Source organism: Onychomys torridus, chromosome 3 (genome assembly GCF_903995425.1).
Source record: "Onychomys torridus chromosome 3, mOncTor1.1, whole genome shotgun sequence".
NCBI lineage: Eukaryota > Metazoa > Chordata > Mammalia > Rodentia > Cricetidae > Onychomys > Onychomys torridus.
In genome coordinates this window covers 59,830,969-59,853,644 of record NC_050445.1, presented here as the reverse complement: position 1 = coordinate 59,853,644, position 22,676 = coordinate 59,830,969, and the positions used below count along the sequence as shown (strand labels likewise).

The 22,676-nt window shown below is 41.0% G+C and overlaps 1 protein-coding gene across 1 annotated transcript in view; it reads left to right on the top strand.

Annotated features, from left to right (window-relative positions):
• The window catches only part of Umad1 (UBAP1-MVB12-associated (UMA) domain containing 1), a 177,609-nt gene extending 172,417 nt beyond the window's left edge, over positions 1-5,192 (top strand). Inside the window, exon 4 of the mRNA XM_036180932.1 lies at positions 3,308-5,192. Within this exon, the coding sequence (XP_036036825.1) occupies positions 3,308-3,565 (258 nt within the window). The 3' untranslated portion in view covers positions 3,566-5,192. The remainder of the gene's footprint in view (positions 1-3,307) is intronic.
• Positions 5,193-22,676: the final 17,484 nt, after the last annotated feature.

Genomic DNA, 22,676 nt, shown 5'->3' with positions numbered 1-22,676 from the left:
GGGAGGAAAGGAGGAGGTCGGCTAGAGTATAAGATGAGCTGATCTAGGAAGGATTTGCTGTTGAGATTGAGACACAAAGGAAAGGGCTGACAACGCAGCTAAAGAAAGAGAGAAGTTAGATAGCTCAAGACCATGTGCTTATTGTTCTGGGCTTTCTGCCCCAAAGTCTAGAACTTGTGCTCCTGACGATTCTACCATCGTGATTTGGGGTAACCTAAACCCTGGCACATATGCAATCTTGAGGGTTTTCTGGTGCACACAAATGTTACTTCCTTTTCAGTCTGTTCAGACAAGCCAGCACCTAGTGAACCTTGCCAGGTCTGGACTGCTGCCCTTCTTCACCACTCTCTCTGCACTTGACCGACCACTTAGAGCCGAGTCAGCACCTGTGCTCCATACCTCTGTCTTTAAAATAAGCTTTCTCATAACAGGGCATAGTATGTTGGTTTTCATTGCTCTTTGGGGTTGTATGCCCATTTTATAAAACTGTTATATGGATTAAATAAGCTTATGTTTATGGGAAAGCAAAACAGTACTGTTCTAAAATTATTATGTGGTATTATTATATGAAATAATTCTCATGAAATTGTAAGACCACTATTAATAGGGATGGTTTGGAAGCTTTGTTGATTCCAAGTCATTCCCCAGACTAGTAGTTTTTTGGGGGGTCTTGTTTTGGGTTTTTGTTTTGTTTTGTTTTCGCTTTTCAAGACATGGTTTCTCTGTGTAGTTTTGGAGCCTATCCTGGACCTCACTCTTACCCCAGGTTGACCTCAAACTCACAGAGATCTGCCTGCCTCTGCCTCTGCCTCCCTAGTGCTGGGATTAAAGGCGTGCACCACCACTGCCCGGCCCTAGACTAGGGTTTCTTAAGGGCCTTTATCTAGACTGTTGTAGAAACCTTAGGAGAGAAGATTTCCCTTTCTACTGACCTTCCATGAATTGTTTCCCTTAAAAGCCTTTTTTTTTTTTCGTTATAACAACTTCTCCAAACTTCTAATGAAAACAAACATGAAAAGAAGCCTTTCTTGGCACCATACACTTTTCCAAAAGCCAACTCACCTCTGCCTGTTTATAGTATAGTACCCAGGAAAAAAAAAATGCCCTTTCTCACCCCACTTTGTCCAGCAGGTCTTCCAGCTGCAGACTGAGATCATATCTTTCTACTGAAAGCTCTGCTTGGCGTCTTTCAGGCATCTCAAGCCTCTACCACCACCTTTCGGTGTTGCTGCCCAAACCTGCTCACAGCACCCTTCCCCCAGTGACTGGTTGACTCCATCCTTCTCACTGTCAGGGCAAGAACTTTGGATTCATTCTTGACCACACTCTTGTTCCTACTTCACCTCTGTTTTATCAGCAAAGCCTTGCTGTTCCCAGCTGTCTTCTTGCTTCCTTTACTGGCTACCCTACCCGCTGCCCAATGTCCACTGTCAAATAACAACCAGAAGACTTCCCAACCATCAATTAGTATACATCCTCTACACCAATACATTTCTCAAAATGTTTTCATTCAATATATAACAGCATAGATACATCATATACACATAATATTGACTGAAAGAAGCCAAAAGCAAAGGTGACATTCACTGAAAATCCAAACACGGATCAAACTATTCTGTACTACTAGAAAGAATCAGGATGGTGACTGAGAGAGTAGATTGTGACTAGCAAAGAATCTTACGTGTGCTGTATTTTGATCACAGTGTTAGCTATTGATGTGCATTCAGTTTGTGAGAATTTAGCAATTTCTACATTGACAATAAGTGTATCCCTTCTTGTATGTATTGTATTCTTCAATAAAGGGTCTGCTAGAAATGCTGTTTCCCTTATGTAAGTTGTTCTCCTTAGACAAGGAATCTGTCACCATTTGTCACCGTTAGAATCTGAGTTGTGTCTTCCCTTTTATTCATGCAGTAAACATTGTTGAGCACTAGGTACCGATGAAGGCATTTGGGATCTAGCAGTGAGCACGAGATAGAAGACTTGCTTCTGAGAGATGATAATTAGAATGAGTCACAAAGCATATGACAAGACACTTAGGGCTAGAGACCGAAGCAGGAGTGGGGAGACAGGGAATACTCAATAGAGGTGAGAGAGCAGTGTGCAGTTGGAGTAAGGGTGAGGACAGGCCTCTCGGAAGGTGACAGATGGTCCAAGACAGACTAGCTCTGTGCAGATCTGAGAGGAACAGAAGCAACGAGCTCAGTAGAAACAGCCTGGGAGGGAATAGCAAGAGCTAGGCTTCAGTAGCATTAGAGAAGACTTGACCAGGGCAGCCTAGCTGGGATAACAGATCCAAGCCTTTCAGGAGAGGCCTGAGGTCTCTGTGAAGATGAGAATTATTCTGCATGAGGTTGAAGGGTAAGAAAAAGATTTTTGTTCTCTGAGTTTATTCTCTAAATAATATTCTCTAAATAATGTTCTAAATAATTCTAAATAATGTTCTCTAAAAATATTGCATTACGTTTCAGCTGCTTGTAGTAACAAGCCATTCATTTTCATTGCTATATACAGACACTTGTTTCCTGTCCACTCAACTATTAACAGGTATTTAGATAGCTCTGGGCTTGGCTGTATGATGGACACTGTTCTGAACATCCTAATTAGTACATGCCTTTTGATAAACTAGTGTGTACAAGATAGGCCAATTTAAAAGAAATTGAACAAGGTACTCTATATATATTTGAAAGTTTGTGCAATAGCATGTTGGTTCCAGCCCATACTTATAGTACACACTAAAGGTAAACCTCAAGTGTGTCTCATACAGAGCAGTACATTGTGCCAGGCATGGGCTACAGAGACACAGATCACTTGACTTGAGGATGTGAGCATCTGCTTAAAGGTAAAATGCATATCGAGTAGCCACTAGTAAGAACACATATCAGAACATATATATAAAATAATATCTTGGGCAGTTTGCCTCATAGGTTCCAGAGTCGACAACTCTGATAAAACATTTCACAGGGAAGCTGAGCATGGAGCAGAGCCCTGAAAGCATCCATGGGATTTGTAGAAGCAGAGACAGGCTCTGGAGACAACTCAGGGTCAGGGAAATAACAAGAATGAATTTTTGTTTAAGGGAGCTATGGGTGGCCACTCTGAGTAAGAGCAGACTGTAGGAATTTTAAATCTTGTAGAGATTTGGATGGGGTTATCTCTCAAATGGGTAAATGCTTGTATTCAAGTCTGGCAGTATTTATATATTACACATCCCCCAGGCTTTTTTGATGTACTGATACCACATTTACCATTACCAAACCTCACAGTTCATATGTTCTAAATGTTTTAAATGTATATGTATTTTTAGACCGGCAAAGAAGACACATCCAGTGAGACTGTAGCTGACTCCGAGACAGGAAATCAGACAGGCCAGACTCTGGAGAACAACTCACAAACAGCTGAGCTCCTGAGTGACGTGCCCTTCACCTTGGCTCCACATGTGCTGGCAGTGCAGGGCACCATCGGCGACCTTCCTGACCACTTACTCTCATACGATGTCGGCGACAACTTGTCCCGATTCTGGTATGATTTCACTCTTGAAAATTCAGTGCTCTGTGATTCATAGTCTTTGTGTCTAAGTGTACCTTAAGAGCTTCAAAAGAAAGATAGTCTGCCTATTTTATTGAACCTGTTCGATTTTCCTTGTCATGTCACCCTTGAAGGCCTTGAGGCAAGCAAGGATCATAAAATGAATGAAATAACATCATGTGCTTGGTTTTATTCTTCAGAATAAAGTGAATTTATGTAAAGTTGAAATCAATATTTTAACAAAGGGAACTCACTTTGGAAAAATGTAAGACTTCAGACCACCTGTGTTTCCTGCTCTGAAGGATAGTAATCTGTTGAGATTACCCAGGGTGGTTTTGCCATCTCTGAAGACACAACAGAAAGAGAAACGAGCCTGTCCCCTGGTTTCCAGGACTCTGCAACCAGAGCCGAGAGCGAGTGTGAAGGTATTTCTGGGGTGCAGAGGAGGTCGGCATGTCACTCACTTAACAACTCCCACAGTGTTTGGGAATGAAGTCAGAAGAAAGCTTCCAGCTAACGTAGTTTTTCCAATGTCAACTTAGACAAACCGAAAGGGAAATTGGGAGCTTCTCATAAACACCAGCCACTCGTTGCTGATTCAAGAATTCCATAAAAGGGACACTGTGGTTTGCCTAGAGCTGCGTGGCCCTCTCCACCCTCCTGAAGGATGGCTGTGTTCCCTCCTTGTTCCCTTCTGTCCCCTCTGGGTATTCTTGGACCAGTTTCCAGAGAGCTTTCTCCACTTGTGCCTCAGTGGGTTGGCCTTCCTTACCACATATGTTCCCAGTCGATGAGATCTGCATTTCCTTCCCACCTCCTCTGCCTCCTAATGAAAACATCTCGTGATGATACATCTCGTGATGATAAGACCTGTTTAGAGATCTGTTGGCCGCGGTTCAGATGGCAGTGTTTTACTATTAAACACTCGGTTTAACTGCTTTCCAATTAGAGTGCAGGCAGACACCCAAATATGACTTGTACTTCTTGAATCTCCATTATTTATTCTAAATAAAACTAAGCAGGACTGCCATCAGTCAATGTACTACAGTGAGATTTGGTAAATAGTAATAGGGGAGTTTCTGTGCCATGAAAAAGTTGCCATTTCTTCTAATTAATTACACTTTATTTATTCTGTGCCAAAGTTTTAAGTACATTTTTTCACAAAGAGAGTATCAGGAAAACTAAACACTGTGCAGAAAAGTACAAGAATTAATTTTAATTTGCTATGCATGTTCATTTAATAAATGTGGTGTGGTCTTGATTAAAAAAAAGAGTGTGTTATTTAAAGTTAAAGGAACATTTGTACTAATAAAAATGTACTTCATTTACAATTAACATTACCATGTGAGGTTAATGAATAAATTAAATCTTTACATAGTTTTCATAAACCATCTTCATAGGAAATATGCCTTATTGACATAAATGTGAACATTTTGTAGCACTTTTTGTGAAGGTACATCCTTTTCAACCATCCATGTTAATGTATTTTCAAAACTTAATGTAAAGAGGTAGTTCTTTTTTCGAAAATATGTGAAAATTTATATAATTATACATTTCATTTATATTTATGTCTACCATGTTGCAAATGTGCTTATAAGTACTGTTTGTCTAAAATTGTTGTATTTTAAGAATGTGAATTAAAATAAATGTTTTGATTGTTTTCAGATCCACAAAATGGTATTCATTGCATCATTACTATCTAAATGCAAGTTGTAGATTCTGTAGAAGGTAAAGAGTTAAGAATATTGTTTGTGTAGAGAATACTACATCTTCTCTTATGTGTACATTGAAAATGCTAAGCTCACTAGTCCTAGATAATAAATTGGACTGACAGGATTTGAAAGAAATGGATGAATATCTTCACAGATCTCCATCATCAGAAAATTTAGTAAATACCAGTGTTAATGACCTCATTTTGACAAATACATTGTGAAATGGCAATTTGCTTTTCTATATATAAATCATATAACTATTTTAAAACTGGAACAAACATTATAAATCAACCAGCCAACTCCATACAGAAATCCAAGGCCTAGAAATTTAGATGACTTAATAAACACCTAGTTATTAATAAATATTTATTTAAATAGTAGTCACTGCCCAAATGTGAGCCAAACAATGATGACACCATTGTTGCCATACTGAATAGAGAAAAGACCAGGAACTTTAGGCAACTGAGGAGAACTGGGAACAGGAGAGATGGTCTTCCCTAGGAAAGAGCACATGGATTGGTTGTCCACTGCCAAACATTCAATCCCTGAAAACATACATACAAGTAGCATTATATGGACTAAATAGGTTATATATTAGGAATGCATATATATGTGTGTGTGTGTGTGTGTGTGTGTGTGTGTGTGTGTGTGTGTGCAATAACAATTAGGGTTTTTTTAGGCCATGAATTTGAAGGAGAGTTAGAAGGGCTATATGGAAGGGCTTGGAGGGAGGAAAGGAAAGGGAGAAATGTTGTAATTAAATTATAATCACAAAAATTGAGAAATATCTAAATACTTTAAAACAAAGCAGGAGGCAGCCAGAGAGTCAATACTGACACTTGTTTAAGCTGAAGGACTTTGAATCTGTTCCCTTGCTTGTTAAATATGAACTTTCCTTGCCTTGCAGCATTATGTTAAATAGTAAGAGATAATAATTGATGCATCTTTGATTCTGACAAAGGGACTATTCTCATTGTTTACACACACACACACACACACACACACACACACACACACACACACAGTACTCCAACATGATGTGAAATACATATTCTGTGAACTACCTAACGACTAAAATTAGAATAGCCTACCCAATTGGGGATTTAGCTCAGTGGTAGAGCGCTTGCCTAGCAAGTGCAAGGCCCTGGGTTCGGTCCTCAGCTATGGAAAAATAAATAAATAAATAGAAATAAAAATAATAAAAATAAAAAAGAATGGCCTCCCCACATTCATTTTAGATTCCACTCACCTCAGTAGTGTTAGGGTTCACGTCTGTCTCCACTAAAGTTCCATGGTAAACACTTATTGTCAGAGAGCATGTCTTCTCCTTGTGCGGGAAGTCACTAAAGGCCGTGAACATGTGACTTCCCCTGAATCTTGATTTTAAACCTTAGGAAGTCACATGTGGTTTTCCAGTTTTCTTACATTGCATTTGTACTCTTTCCTTTAAAAGTAGAAAACTGACTCCAGCCAAATGTCATTAGTTAATCAATGTATTAGCTCAACTTTTCAAAGTGTGCAATTAAAATGTTAACAAAAGACAATTCTTACTAACAATTCTAGGAACCTTAAAGTTTTTGCTTTTTTTTTTTTAAGTAAACATCTTTTTTATTACCACCTTTTATATTCTCCCTCAAATAAAATAACTGAAAACCTTATGAAACAAATGCTGTGTTTTCCCAGGAACATCATTTCTAATAATTCTGATAGATAGGTGAGGTGTATCAGGGGAATAATGGCATTTGCATTGTAGAGTAGAGACACATCCGTCTTGCTGCCCCTTTCGTCCTGAGAACAGCCGATCAGCAAGTGAATGCTGCTGTGGATTGTCTGACACAAAATGTTACTTCTAGAGATTAATGTGCCACCTTGTCACTCATGTCTCAAGTAACAGCCACAGGCAGTGTACAAGTATTGAGTGGGAAGCGAAGGATTTCACATCTTTTCAAGACACTGAGAACGTTGGGTTCCTGGATGTTATCTTTTGAGCATTTGTGGCACATTACTGAGGGCATGACCCAACTATTCCTGAGAAATCTAAGACTCCAAAAATAGGTCTGACTACATTTGGCTTTAAAGACGAAATATTCTTATGTTTCAAGAAAGTTACTCATGCCATATGGCTTGGCGAATAGATGTGTGTGAGCAAGTAGAAAAAAGAGATGTATTGATTGATACATAGGCACCCTTATTACATCAGCATAGCAGAATGTTAATCTTTTAAATGTGAATGACATTTTTTTAAAGCAAGTTCACATCTGTAGAGACATTCCAAAGTAGAGGGTTACTCACATGTCCTCTCTTGTTGACATTTGTCACAACTAAGGGACCAATAATGCTACAGTCTTAAACACACTGCTCAGAGTTTGTAGTTAATTTCTCCCCTGTCAGCTTTCTAGTGTGATTTATGATGGACTCATCCTCTCTTGATGCTTTTCAGCAGTTTCTCTCAGATTTTGTTTTTCTAAATTGACAGTTTTGAGAGACATTGGCCAGGTCTACTGCACTGTCTCTCTGGTGGTGAACAAGAGTGGCCCTCATAGGCTTATATACTTAAATGCTTAGGAATGACACTATGGAAAAGCTTAAGAGGTGTAGCCTTGCTGGAAAAAGTGTGTTGCTGGGGGCAACTTGGGGGTTTCAAAAACTCAAGCCAGTCCCAGTGGTTTTCTCTCTCTTCCTGCTGCCTGCTGACACAGATCTAGAACTCTCAGCCGCTTCTCCAGCATGTTGTCTGTCTGCAAGCCCCATGCTCCCAGCCAGGCAATTATGGACTAAACCTCTGAAACTATAAGCCAGCCCCAATTAAATGCATTTTTTTTTAAAAAAATAAGAGTTGGTGAGGTTATGGTGCCTTGTCACAGCAATTGAACACTGACTAAGTTGGCTTAGTCTGTTTCCACATAGCATGGTATCATGGCAAATGCCTCTCTTTACTGCCAGACCTTGGGAGGCAGAAGGAGGAAGATCTCTGTGAATTCCAGGCCAGCCAGGGCTACATAGAGAGATCCTGTCCCAAATAAAAAATAAAATAAAATAAACCTTTCCATCAATTTTGACCGCCTTGCCAACACAGTGTTTTCAGGTTTCTCTGCCATGCTGAGTTCCTCATTTTCTCCAGACTCTTTATATGCTCTGCTCTTTGGAACCAGATCACAAAGCACAGCTCTTACTCAAGGAACAGGGAATTAGATGCCCATCTTCTTGAGGCGGGCATAGTACATAATTCTTTGGACTTCTTCTGCATTGTAGACTTACCTTTTCACCCCAGTTTACTTTTCTTACCAATTACCTACATTAGCTTGAATTCATGAATATTCTGTCTTCTGTCCAAGAATAAATTAGTGGGAGCCAAGGGACATATGTACATTTTTACAGAAATTAATACAATTTGAAACATTTTACATGAGTACCATCTGATGTTGGATGTCATGTCACTATTTTATAGTCCTTCAGAATTCATTTTCCTGTAAATATCAAGTATTTACTTGCCACAACTTTATCTGTATACACAGTCAGGAGTCACATAAGGACATTTTAGCCAATAACAGGCTGCACATATGGTGATGGTCTCATAGGATTATAATGGAGATGAAAGATTCCTACTGCATAGCATTCTTGTTAGGCTTCTTCTATACTTAGATATGTACAGATAATACAGTGACAGTTGTATTGCACATTCACTATTCAGTGGAGTAACATGCAGTTCAGGTTTGCAACCTACTTGTGCAGCAGACTCTAACATCAAGTTTTCTCTAATTACACTCTGTGATGGTCACATGATGAAGTCACTTGGTGACTTAGAACACATTCGACCCATGACTATACAGAAGACCTCACATAAGTGTTATATCATAAATGGAACCCCATATCCCACCTCTTGCCTAAGATGGTCCTACCATAAATGGTAAGTAGGTAGGTAGCCATTCTAAAGTAAGTGCTGTGGACATGAGGTGGCAGTGGTCATTTTCCTCTCTAAGGAATCAAGAAGTCTAATGACACCCAGGCTCTTCTCTCTGATACATGCTATTTATTTTTAGTACTAGAAAAAGTAGAAGTATGGCTCCTTACTTGCTAAATTTGTATCTCATCTTCAGATGTACAGAGTGAATTTAAGGAGCAGGGAAAGGAAGTTCTGGCTCCTTTTAGGAGGGTAATGAAGAAACTCAGCTTCTGATGAATGAAAACTTGCTGTGCTAAAACAACATTGATCTCATCTGATTTTAGTTATTTCGTCCTTGAAAGAGACCTGAATGTAGTTCTTTGTCAAGAATTTGCCCAGCCCCAATTTTCACCCTTAAAAAGGAAACAAATTCCTCCCAGTCAAAGCTAAAACAAAGGATAATTGCACCCAGGACTCCCATCCACAGCTAACTCTGAACTGGCCACAGGCTTGGCACTCACCTCCCATGCAGAATTGACCATGCAGAGGACAGTCAAAGAGACTGGCCTCAGCTTAGCACCGCTGCCGTGGAAGGACACTCCAGAGTGGCTGTGGGTATGGACAATAACCCTAAAAGGCTACACGGGTGAGGGGGACTGCCCAGTGGGGATTTCACGGTCACGATGTGGTTTCCCTTTCTATCTTGCTTTTGAAAAGTGCATACTTTATTTTGTGTTAAAATTAATGTATTTCCACATAATAGCTACTAACATTTAGGAAGCTAGCGAGCAAGAAACTTCGTTCAAGAACAAGGGCCAGACAGAGCTGAATTCCTCACCTACAGGGTCTACAGCACACTGGAACAGGCAGGCCTTCCCAGGACAAACGGAAGCACGTGGCTACTGACAGGCTCGTACCAGTTGGTCTGAAATAAAGCCTGAATATTCATTCTCCTCCCATAGTCTCCCCTCATCACTGTTTTGGACTTTGAAGAGATTTTCTGTTTATCTCTACACATATTTGAACCTGGAACAGACTGTGGTCCTCTATCTCACACTATACCAGCTGTAGCTGTCAATTATCACAGCTTAAAGCAAGAATACTACCCCCTCCCACCCCTGCCTCTGCTCCTACAGAAGTATGGCTCAGAGCTGTGAGGAAAATCTCCATGTTTATACCTCAACTAGGCATTTCAGTTTCCTAACTGTAGAGACATAGGCAGCAACCAGGAAAATACAGACAGTGGCTAGGGTTATAAAGAGCCAGTACTCCATGGAGTTTAAGAAGCAGATGTCTCTGCCTTCATAATTTCATATACTCTTCCATTTTTTGGCTGCCCTACATTCTGAAACTGGAACTGGACGGAATGGAGGAAGAGGATGTCTTCACCCTTCCTCTTCATAGTGAGTTTCTTCTAATAAGAAAAACTTGAGCCATTCCGGCAACTGTCTTTCCCCATTTAAGACCAGTGTGTCACAGACAGTGGTGACTTCTTGTCTGAAATTCTAGACCTCAAGAGTCTGAGGCAGGGGGATTGCTAGTTTGAAGCCAGCTTGGACCACAAAGCAAGACCCTGTCTAAAAATAATAGTCGTCATTCAGTAGTGAATAAAACCAACATGCTTTATAAATTTTTGTTTCCTCTGTATATTCCAACAACTGGAAAGATTTTGACAGACTTCTTTTATAACTTCATTACTATAAACTCAATAGGTGTGTGCTCACTTCAGCAGCACACACACAAAGACAGACTCAGTAAGGTTTACAACCCCAGCACCCATTCCATCTAAGAATCTGTGGTTTTCTTGTTGATACTCTCCTGCATTTGTACTTAGCACATAACAAATCCTCCTTTGCTGGGAGAGTAAGTGAGCCCAAGAAAGAAATCATCGGGTTCTTTATAAATGGGACTCCCCAAAAGCTGTGTACTGGTTACTTTTATCATGGCTGTGGCCGAACACCTGCAGAAGTAGCTTAATGGAGGGAGGGTTGATGTGGGCTCCTGGTTTAAGGACACACAGACCATGAAGTGAAGTAAGAAGGGAGAAGGGAGCAGCTTGCCTCTGAAGGAGGGAGTACTAAGCAGTGTTCCTTCATATTAGCAGTTGGGAAGCAGACAGCTAGGGCTAGAACCTGCCAAGCCATAACCCAAGCGATGCCCTAACTGCTCTATTCTGTCAGCTAAGCCTTGTAGCTAAAAGATCCCTCAACCTCCCAAAACAGTGCGACCAGCTGGGACCAAGGATTCAGACGGATGAGCCTGCAAGGGACAGCTCACATTCAAACTGTAACACAAAAGAAGCAGAATTTCAAAACTTGAAGTTTTTCTGGCCTGGATAAAAGCTGTGTTCATGTAACTAAGAAGAACACTTAGCTGACCACACCTGCCCTCTGCAAAGTGTGTTTTGGGTCCATGGGAGGTGTCGCCATCTTTTTCAGATTGCGTTTTCCTCTGCCCTTATTGACAGTGTGTCCTCATGAGAATGTCCTGCACTCGAGACAGTGCAGTGTATATTGGTGCTGTGGATTAGCATGTGTGAGACAAGCATGCTCCCAAATTCCTCCTGTGTGTTCTTGGTGGTTTGTGCATTGTCCTATCCCAGAATGTATTACTCCTATCTGACCTGCCTGCTTTCCCTTTTCATGGACTTTTCTCCAGGCACATGCTAGCCCAGATTGGGTGTCCTTCCATGCTCCTATTCTATCTTGGGGTCTCCTCTGTGTGATTCCTCACCCACAGTTTGCTTGTCTGCTTCATAAGTCTAAGTAGACACACACACACTTATGTGCTTGACATGATACCTCACACCTGGAGTGTGCTCAGTAAGTTTGTTTAAAACAGTTGAATGATTCAGCCACCATTTCAGACGAGGTTCACATCCTGTCTGTATCCAAATTTGCCTATGATTCTGTTAGAGCCATAAGCAGCCTCTAAGGTCCATATCAAAAGGTAAGCTTTCCTTAATGGTCTCAAATTTATCTTATATTCTCCATAGCATCCCAATTTTGCCTTTTGTTAATTAGTTGTATCAGCAACTAATATAATAAAATTACATTGTGTTTCTCAAACATTTCAGATGGCATTTTAGATTAAATTTTGATATGTGATTTAATGTGAATCTATTTATTATAACTTACATTTTATTTTTAGTTGTCTTTAATGTCTACCTGGAACTTTTCTTCTGCTTTCTTAAAAAATCAATGTTGGTTAATGCTAATTAAGCCACACTGTTTTAATTAATGGATTTGTGTAGATTCAAATATACCATAAAATAGAATGCCTGATGTTTTTGTGGGCTGTGATAGTCTAATTTGTTTTTGTTTTTTTTTCTGTTTGTTATTTTTAACCAAACCTTACTGAAGGAACCGGAAAGCATGCCCCATATATAGTTGACCCTCAGCTTTGGAAGATGTTCTCGTTTGCTCTCAGAGAGAAACAATTACATGAAGAGAGGAGACTCGTTTCCTGATTTTCAATGCAGTCAAAGCAGATTTTGAAATACACTTTGATTTCTTCCTTTGACAGACAGTTTACTGGGTGAATTCAACCTTTTCATCTTTGTTTGTCTGTTTGTCTGTTTTGGTTTGGGTTTTAGTTTTTCGAGGTAGGGTTTCTCTGTGTAACAGCTCTGACTGTCCTGGAACTCACTTTGTAGACCAGGCTGGCCTCAAACTCACAGATATCCACCTGCCTCTGCCTCTGGAGTTCTAGGGCTAGAGACATTCGCCACCACACCTGCCAACTTTTTAATTTCTGTATTAAGTGATCATGACCTGATAGTACACCAGTAAACTGCTACCTAACCAGAATGATCATCATGTTAGTGCTTTGTACCTCTAAGTCCCCACTGTAATAGGGTCTCCTGTCCCCTAGAAATAAGAGTGCAGACACAGGATAGCAGCCAATCTTTTAAAAGCTTCATTTAGTCCATAAAAGGAAATGGGAGGCAGCAAAGGAACCCTGTTACACTTAGTTAACCACTCTAGTTTCTGTAGTCTAAATAGCAAGTTGTGATCACTTTATAGCATCAATAAAAATATTTTATTAGACATGACTTTTACAAGTAGTCTTTAGCCCTGGACTTTAAAGTGGTGTCTTTATCTTTATTACCTTCCCGTCCTTGATTAAAATACTATGTTAATGACTATCAGGGTCGGCCATTTCCCAGGTTCCTAAGTGAAAGCCTGTCTGCCGTGGCTCTCTCTTCCCATCGTGACTTTGTCACCTGGGTCTCTCTGAGGGCCTCAGGTTCCACACTTGCCAATGTTCTGCTGACAGAGGATAGCTACAGAGATAACACGGTCCTTAGGCAAAGCAGTTGTCTTGGGCATGAGTTATTTTCGTTCAAGCTTTTTCAGTGTTTGTGGTCTAGGCAGGTGTTCTCTTTCATGTGATAAAGGTGATTAAAAACCTAGCTGCTGTGTAACCTGTCACCACCCTATGGCGGGAGACCTCAAGGTCTGTTTCTGTTCATTGACAAATGCCATATCCTCTAGCCTGGAGAGTGCTTTGTTGAGCTTGTTCAAATACAAAGTGCCAGAAAGGTAGCCTACACTTGACAGAACAAAAATGCAGAAGACAATGTCTCCATCCTGAGTGCTTCTCATTCCAGAATGTGAAATTGCAGTTGATACTAACATCAGCAGGACCACCAAAGACAGGCATGTGATCATTGAGAGAATCCTAAGCAACTTTGCTTAGGCTGTTTAGTTTTTGAGGAGAAAGCAAATTTACCTTGCCTAGAGGGCTTGTTTTCAAATGCAACAAGACATGAGAAGAATGGCTAGGTGGGAGGGTGGGGGAGAGAAGATGTCATTGAGCATCTTCAGGGTCTAGAAATGTGATGTGATTTTCTTGTTACCAGCTAGTGAGTATGACCTACCTGCTACCTGTCTCCGTTGGGGCAGGCACCACTCATAACTGAGTCTGACATTTCAAGGACTGAGCGGTACCAGCGCCTTTATAGCATCCAAAGCTACACGCTGCCCCATCTCCTTCCTGGTGGCATGGCATCCCACTGCCCACGGCACTGCTGTTCTGCCTGTGCACATCAGGTGTCCTCCAGGATGAATGGCATTTGCCTAGTTTATCAGAAGCCCATGGCATCTGATTTTCTGTTTCTACTCCTTATTTTCTATTGCTATTACATAGTAAAACTAAACTCTAAACCAATAAGACTCATAGGAGAAAGCTGATAATTACAATATAATGCACACTGCATACAACAGATGCTTGATGACTACCTGACTTCCAGGGGGCATTCTAGTTGGTGGGTCTCAGGTGACTTTCTCTAGTGTGAGTGAAAAGTCCTCAGATTAAAAGATTTTCCTGAGAGTTGTAGGGGCCATCACCTTTCCCCCACTTTTTTCCACTCTGCTTGAATGTGTTTAGTTATATACTATACCTCCCTCACATGAGATCCTACCCCAAAGCTAGACCAGCTAAGGTTGGCCTGTAATGCGCCTACTTTCTGAACATTTGCCCACTTCTCTTTGTCTAGCCATGGTACTTGAAAATACATTTCCTTCTTTCTTTAATTGTTTTCCAAGACAAGGTTTCTCTGTGTATCCCTGGATGTCTTGTAACTCACTCTGTAGACCAGGCTGGCCTCAAACTTACAGATGTCTGCCTGCCTCTGTCTCCTGAGCACTGGGATTAAAGGCATGTGCCACCACCGCCTGGCTTGGAAGTACATTTTCATCTCACTAAAATCAGCACTCTTGATAGCACCAGTCATGACAGTACATGGAGCTTTTCTTTTGAGCTAAGGATACATGAGAGCTTCATAAGGTGAATACATGCTTGATAACTAGGTGGAAACAACAGACCCCAATCCTAAGGGGGAAATGTGAAGCTCATGATTGATTATGAAACTATCTTGTCCTCATTAAAAAAATGTTTGTGTTTTGAGGGCAGTGTTGGTTTGAATGTGAAAACAGAAGGCAATCCTAAGTGTGCATCTCAGGAGCCATGCACTCTCTTTGTAGGACAGGGCTAGGGTAGGGTCTCTCTGTGGCGTAGGGCTTTTGGATTCAGCAAGGCTGGCCAAGGAAGTAAATGGACTCTTCTGTCTGCCCTACCAAAATGAGGATTGTAAGTGTGTGTCACACACCCAGCTTTTTAACATATTCCAGGGTCATCCCTAGTCTCCATGCTTCACAGCACAGCGGACACTTCACTGCCTCTCTAGCCCAGAAATGTTTAAGTGTTCCCTTTCTTACTTGCCATTTCTACAAGTACAATTAGGTACCAGGTCAGCTCAGGTTAGAAGTATAGTACTTCTCCCATAGATTATGCTTAATAAGGTCTGTATGAATGGACAGATGGATATACAGATAGATGGATAATTGAAGTGGGTGTATGTCTGTCTATTGTACTTGCAGACAGCCATCAACTTTAGGATTATTGTTTTCTTTGAATTATACAGTAGTTTTTAATGACTGTTTTATACCAAGGTACCCACATCCCATTCTATTCCCTTTGCAACAAAAGAAACTTGACAAAAATGGATGTGGTAGATTGATATTTAATGACAGATTGTAATTTTAGCTTATAGTTAGGAATGCTTTTCAAACGTAAGGCACTCTTCTAAATGTTTTACGTGCATTATCTTTTGAAACCCTGTTATTGCCAAAGGTAGAAAGGATATGAAGGCAATCTGGCTGCAATACCCATTACCCCATTGACCATAGAATCATTGTGGCTGATCTGGCTGATGAGGTAGATGCTCCCTTCTCCCCTCATTGCTCTGTGTGCATCCCTCCCAAAGCTGCACATTTCATCAAAGGAGCTAACCTTTCCCAACAGAGGAGGACTATTCTTAGGTCAAGAGTAAGCAAGTAGAAGTACTCCTCTAATAGAACCTCCTCAAAGCTCTCAAGTCCAAAAGGTGGAAGCAATGCATCTTTTCCAACCAGCAAATGAATATATAGAATTTGGTGTAAGCCAAGAATGGCATATTGATAACCACAAAAGGATAAAGTTCTCATTTATGCTATAACATGGATGAATCTTTGAACATAAGAAAAGTAAGTAAAATAAGCCAAACAGAAAAGGACAAATGTTGTTCCGTTTATATGAAATAGGTATGTGGTGGTTTGAGAGAAAGTGACCCCCAAAGGGAGTGGCACTACTAGGAGGTGTGGCCTTGATGGAGGAAGTGTGTCACTGTGGGGGCTTTGAAGACTCTTTTGCTCAAGCTTCCCACAGTGTGACTTTGAGTTGACTTCCTGTTGACTGCAAGATGGAGCACTCTCAGCTCCAGTCTGCCTGCATCCGCCATGCTCCCCGTCATGATGATAATGGAGTGAACCTCTGAAACAGTGAGCGAACCTCTTCCATTGAATGTTTTCCTTATAAGAGTTGCCTTGCTCATGGTTCTCCTCACAGCAATAAAAACCCTAATTAAGGCAAGGTGGAGTAAGAAAATTCAGAGAGCTGGTGACTAGGTTAGAAATTACCAGGGATAGAAGGAGAAGCAAAGAAGAGCAGAGGCCTGAGGGAAGTGATAATTGAGGAGTAGTGTTTGTTTCCAACAGCACTATAAATAGGATTATATAGTCATACTGAACTGTACATTTAAAATTATTAAAATAGCAGGTTTTATTTATATTTTCCTACAATTTTTAAAAATAGTAAGAAAAGGCCATGGTATTAACCTAATTCTGAATTTGAGTATGTTTAGAATGTTTGGACAAATAGGAGTTCTGTGTTGAACACAATGAGGAGTCTGGGTCTCATGGCCATGGTCAGAGTTAGCCTCTTCATGGGTCTCTTGGCTTTTCCCAGATGACATCAGAAGAACGCCTACTCTGACTCTACCTGTGCCATCCATGTTCAAGGTAGGGAGAGGAAAAAGTAATGATACTTGCTATCATCATTAATTTCTCTTTTAATTCCACAGAAGCTGTCTACCTATATCCTTCTGTGCATACCTATATGTTGGAATATCCCATGCTTCAAGGGAAGGACACCAGCAGAAAGAGTGGTCAACTTTCCCAGCCTCTGTTGTGAAAACTGCAAGAAGATGTCATTAGAAATATCTGCTAAGAGAATAAGAGATGATGGGGTGCTTGACCCTAAATGGAGTATCGATATCACACGCCCTCCTCCTAAGACTCAGCAACCATCATGGAAGATGGGGCAAAGGGAGCCAGAGGTTAGGGAAGACTATTGTGAAACTCTTCCTGGCATGATACGTCAGTTACACACATGGATTCATAATGGCTGTGGCAATATGCCTAAGACCTGTGTAAAAATACTAGCATAGTGGGAGAAACTTTTGAAGTTCCACCCCTAGATGAGAAGCTATTGGCATTTGATGAGTGCTGGAGAAGGAAGAATCAGTTTTCTCTAGGGATGTGGTCCTGTGCAGGATGCTCATGCCCCAGTGGACTGACCTACGCATGCACAGATTGACAATACTAAGTGAACTCAGTGGTTAACAAAAGAGTACATGAAATTGGAAGGGGTGTGGTAGAAAAGGTCTAGAAGGAGTTGGTAGGTGGACTGAGAGGTAAATTTTGTTCAAATTCATTGTATATGTTTATAAAACTATCAAAGAATAAATTAAAAACATTTTTAATGCCTTCTTAGAATAAGCACATCTGGAAAAATCTCCAAAAAAGAGGTTAGATCAGAGTTTCTCAACCTGAGAGTTGGCATTTTGATTAGGCAAGTCTTTGTCTTGGTGGGATCTTCTATGTAGTTAGCAGCATCCTTGGCCTGTACCCACTGTGTGCCAGTAGTCACTACACTCCCTTCTGGTTGTGACAATCAAAAATGCTATCAGCCCAATGACTTGGGGGGTAGAAGAGATGCACCTCCAGTTGAGAAACAAAGTTAGGGTACAGATGATTTCAGAGCATTTTCTCTTAGCCATTCTGTGGCCAGCATGTGGCATTGAACATAATCTTGTAGTTACCAAGAGCCACAGATAACTGAGCTAAGTCAACATAGATTATGAGATAGCCATAGATACTAGACTAACTGTATTAGTCAAGGTTATACAGAGGAACAGATCCCAGATAATGAACATAGATAGATGGACAGATGGACGGATAGATGGATGGATAGATAGATAGATAGATAGATAGATAGATAGATAGATAGATATAGGGGGAATGGATAGAAACTGGGTTTATTAGGCTGGCTTAGATGATGCAGTCTGGATAGTCCAACAATGGCTGTTTCTCACCAGGGAGACCACAAATCTGGTAGTTGTCAGTCCACCAAGCTAGATGCTGCAACAGTTCCAGTCTAACACTGAAGACCCAGAGGATTCTGGGAGAGTCACTGGTCTCCAGTCCACATTAGAAACCTGCTGCTGGGTCAGGAAGGAATACAGCAGTGGCAGCATCAGAGTAGATGAACTTGCCAGCAAGAGGGGAGGTAAATAGCCCAAAGCAAGTCTTCCCTCCATTTTTCTGGAAGATGACTGAGAGACAACTGGGCTACCTCTGGAGGATGCTGCCACATTTAGGGTGACTCTTCCCACTTCAGAGAATCAGTTAAGGCTCCAGGGACCTGCCTTTTAGTTGACTCCAAATCCAGTCATGTTGGCAACCAAGATTAGCCACCGCACTGATGGACTGTGCTTTCCTGAGTGCTAAGCATTTAGTCATAGCCCCTTACAGTTCAGGAAGACCTGAGAGTATGTGATGACAGAGCAGGAGAGGAGCAACTGTATCTCAAGCATCTCAGTGAAGAAAACTGGTTCTGCAGACCAAAAATTAAATGGCATATGTCTCTAAATAATGTTATTCCTCCACAGGAAAGGTCCCCCAGTAGTTAATGTTTTTCATAACAGTTCAGTAATGTATTCCGTAAGAAAAGGGATACAGCCAGTCAGTGGTGGCGCACACCTTTAATCCCAGCACTCAAGAGGCAGAGACAGGAGCATCTCTGTGAGTTCGAGGCCAGCCTGGGCTGGAGAGTGAGTTCCAGGAAAGGCACAAAGCTACACAGAGAAACCTTGTCTCGAAAAACAAACAAACAAACAAAAAGACAGGAAGGAAGCAAGGAGGGAAGGAAGGAAGGAAGGAAGGAAGGAAGGAAGGAAGGAAGGAAGGAAAGAAAGAAGAGGGATACATTCTGAAACATGCCTTAGTAGGCCATTTCACTGTCATAGAAACAACAGTGTACTTCCACACACTTGAAAGATCTGGTCTGCTGTTCCTAGGTTATGACCCTTTTGAGCTGGCTCTGCTGAATATGGCAGGTAACTGTAACACAATGCTGAGGACTGCCACAGCTAAACATTCTGAGCATCAGAAGGGCACATTAAAAATAGGGCATTAGAAACTTCTTTTTCAAAAGCAGACAGAAAAAACACACTGTCCTGTACATTTACCACAGTGGTACAGGCCTGGAAGTTGCCATAGATGAGCCAGTGAGAGCTCATGTGAACATGAAAGTGAGGCTAACTGCACAGCTGTGCACTAGAAAACCAGTGTGCACTCAGGCCACACCACATTTATTTTCAAATATTTTCTTCAATAATAAATGAACCTTAGCTCATTGTGGCTTTTGTATTTGTAAACTTAAAAAAAAAAATGTGTCCTGCCCCCTTAGAAGATCTTCAAGGATACCAACATCATTTTCTAGAATCCCTCCTGAAGGACTTGCCTATGGCTGTTTCACAGGTAACTTTTATGCACTGTAAAATACTGACTAAAAATACCGCACCTAAACCAGTGGCGGGCAGCACAGCGTTGTGGTTCATTTCAGTAGCACTGCCCCAGCATGTGTACATAGCACTCCAGTGTCACCAGGCAGCAGGAAGCTCTCAGCTCCCTTACAATGGGGCCACTGTGATATCTGTGTTTTGTTGTTGGCACAAATGTTCTATGATGCAAAGCTCTTGTTTAAATGAAAATTTGGGGGAGGGGTGATAATGAAGGCCAAGAAACACTTCTGTAGCTTACAGAGCTCCACAGGGCAAGGCTTGTTTCAAAGAAAGAAGAATGTCTTTTTTCTTAAAACGCATGGGACATGGGAATTCTAGGACATGAGTGGCAAGTGACTTTTGAGTCCTGTGGTGGTTTTCACTGGACACTTCCCTTTGCCTGTTGTTCAGTCACTAATCATCTCATGCCGTTGACTTTCATCCTCTCCACAAATAAAATACATTGCTCTCATCCGCCCTTCTGGAATGTGTCTTCAACAAAGGACCTACTCCCTTTCATATCAAAAGGATATGCTCTCTAGTGTTTCCCTTAGGAAACTAGTATGACTAGAAATACCACATTCAAATCCTTTCCATTATCAAGTCACATCATAGAGTAGGAAGTATTCCTAGAAAAGTAAGTGTAAGGTTGTTAATATAATATTTTATTAATTCTTTGAAAATTTCATACATGCACACAATATGTTTTGATCATATTCACTCTCTGCTTTTCCCCCTAACTCCTTCAAAACCATAAGAATTGATAAGTCTAGGTTTAGTTCCTTGACTTTGGACAACCTTGTGGGACTAAAGTTTCTAATCTTTGAAATGGAGATAATGTTCACTGTGCAGTATTGAGATGAGAATTAAAGAAGATATTATATTCAACTATTTAATAGAGCAGAAAACTGAGTAAGTGGTAACACATGGCAGCTATTGGCAATCCTGTCTGAAAATACTATTTAATAAAGCAACTTTTTTCTCATCTCAAGCCATCAGTATATGAATGAATGGCCCACATCCATGTGACTGAAAGGTACCCCTTCGATTATAAGTTGCCTTGGGAGACAAGGCTGTGATCACTGGGCATGTTCTGAACCAAGCCATGATTTTTTTTTTTTTTAAGTTTTATTATGTATACAGCATGTATGACTACAGGCCAGAAGAGGGCACCAGATCTCATTACAGATGGTTGTGAGCCACCATGTGGTTGCTAGGAATTGACCTCTGGAAGAGCAGTCAGTGCTCTTAACCTCCGAGCCATCTCTCCAGCCCCCAAGCCATGATTCTTGTCAAGCACAAGATGCCTACAGTCCACCCAAAAGACAGCAGGACTGGACCTGTCCCTGATGCTCCTTCTCAGAGCTAATATTGTCTACCACTTATGGCAAACCCCTTAACACCTGCTTATCAGAATCTTCCTTGGGAAGATGGTTCTTGCCATTCTTATCTTGTGAGGTTGTTTGCAGAGCTCAGATCTATTCATTATTTAATACTTCATTTATATAAGATAGACTATGAAATGAGTCCCTATCCACACAAAGTTCATATAGCAGTTCCTTTCCTCATTGGTGCAACCAAATACCCCCGAAAAGCACCTCAAGGAAGGGTTTGTTTATTCTAGGTACTGTCTGTCATGCCAGTGATGGTGTGGCCATAAGGCCTTGAGGTGACTGGTCACATTGCATTTCCACCAGGAAGGGGAGATCTATGTTGCAGTTCAGCTCACTTCTTCCTTCTTGTTCTGTCCAGGAGTCCAGCCCATGGAGTGGTGTCAGCCATTTTTATGCTGAGTCTTCCCAATTTATTTAATCCAGTCTGTTGTAGAATATTAGTTGAAGATGTGTTACATTCATTTATTCTGTGAAACATTTGTTTAATGATGCAAAGGTGGGTTGCATTCTTTTATGTTGCATTTGTTTAATTCTGTGAAGCTGAGTTACTTGTGAAGACCCACAGAGGTTTCCTTGCGGGAACTTACTCAGGGTCCGAGAATCTGAGCTTGCTTTACCCAGCAGGGCTACATAAAGGGATGATTTGACCACAGGCATGGTTACCAGGTATTTGGAAGGGTCTACATTTGGCTATGCGGTGTGCTTTGATCTAGCAAGGGGGAGGTCTTTTGCCCTGTCCCTTGGCATTGTAAGAAAAAGCCCTTTTGAATAAACTGAAAAGACCCAGGTCCTCCCGAAGCCATCCTGTGTTTCTGTCTTTCTCCTCTTTGCTATCTTTCTAATATTTTCTTATCCCTCTCTCCTAACTCATAAGAACCCTTGAAAAGGTGAGAGCTGGCCTTCCAATTACTTTGTCTAAAATGCCTGATTGGTCAAATAAAGAGCTGAATTTCCAATAGCTAGGCAGGAGAAAAGATAGGCAGGGCTACCAGGCAGAGAGAATAAATAGGAGAAATCTAGACTGGAGAGAGAAGGGGAAGGAATGAGAAGAGGAGATGGAGAGGAGGATGCTAGGGGCCAGCCACCCTGCCACACAACTAGCCACAAAGTAAAAAGGAAAGAAAGGTAAACATCCAGGTGCAAAAGGTAGACAGGATAATATAAGAAAAGCTGGCAAGAATTAAGCCAAGCTAATCTGGGCATTGATAAGTAAGAATAATTCTCTGTGTGTTTATTTGGGAGCTGGGTGGCAGGCCCACAAAAGAGCAAAGAGTGAAAAATAAACAAACAACCAACCCAACTACACAATCTAGAAACTCCCTCACAGGCATGACCAGAGGTTTATCTTCTAAGTCATTCTAAAGCCTATAAATTTGAGTATATTAATCATCTCAATGAACATCTGGACTTTTTGTCAACTGGCCATGATGCCTTCTTATTTGAAATCCTTAGTTTTACTCAGTATATGTTGCAAACAGTAGTGGGGGGGACGT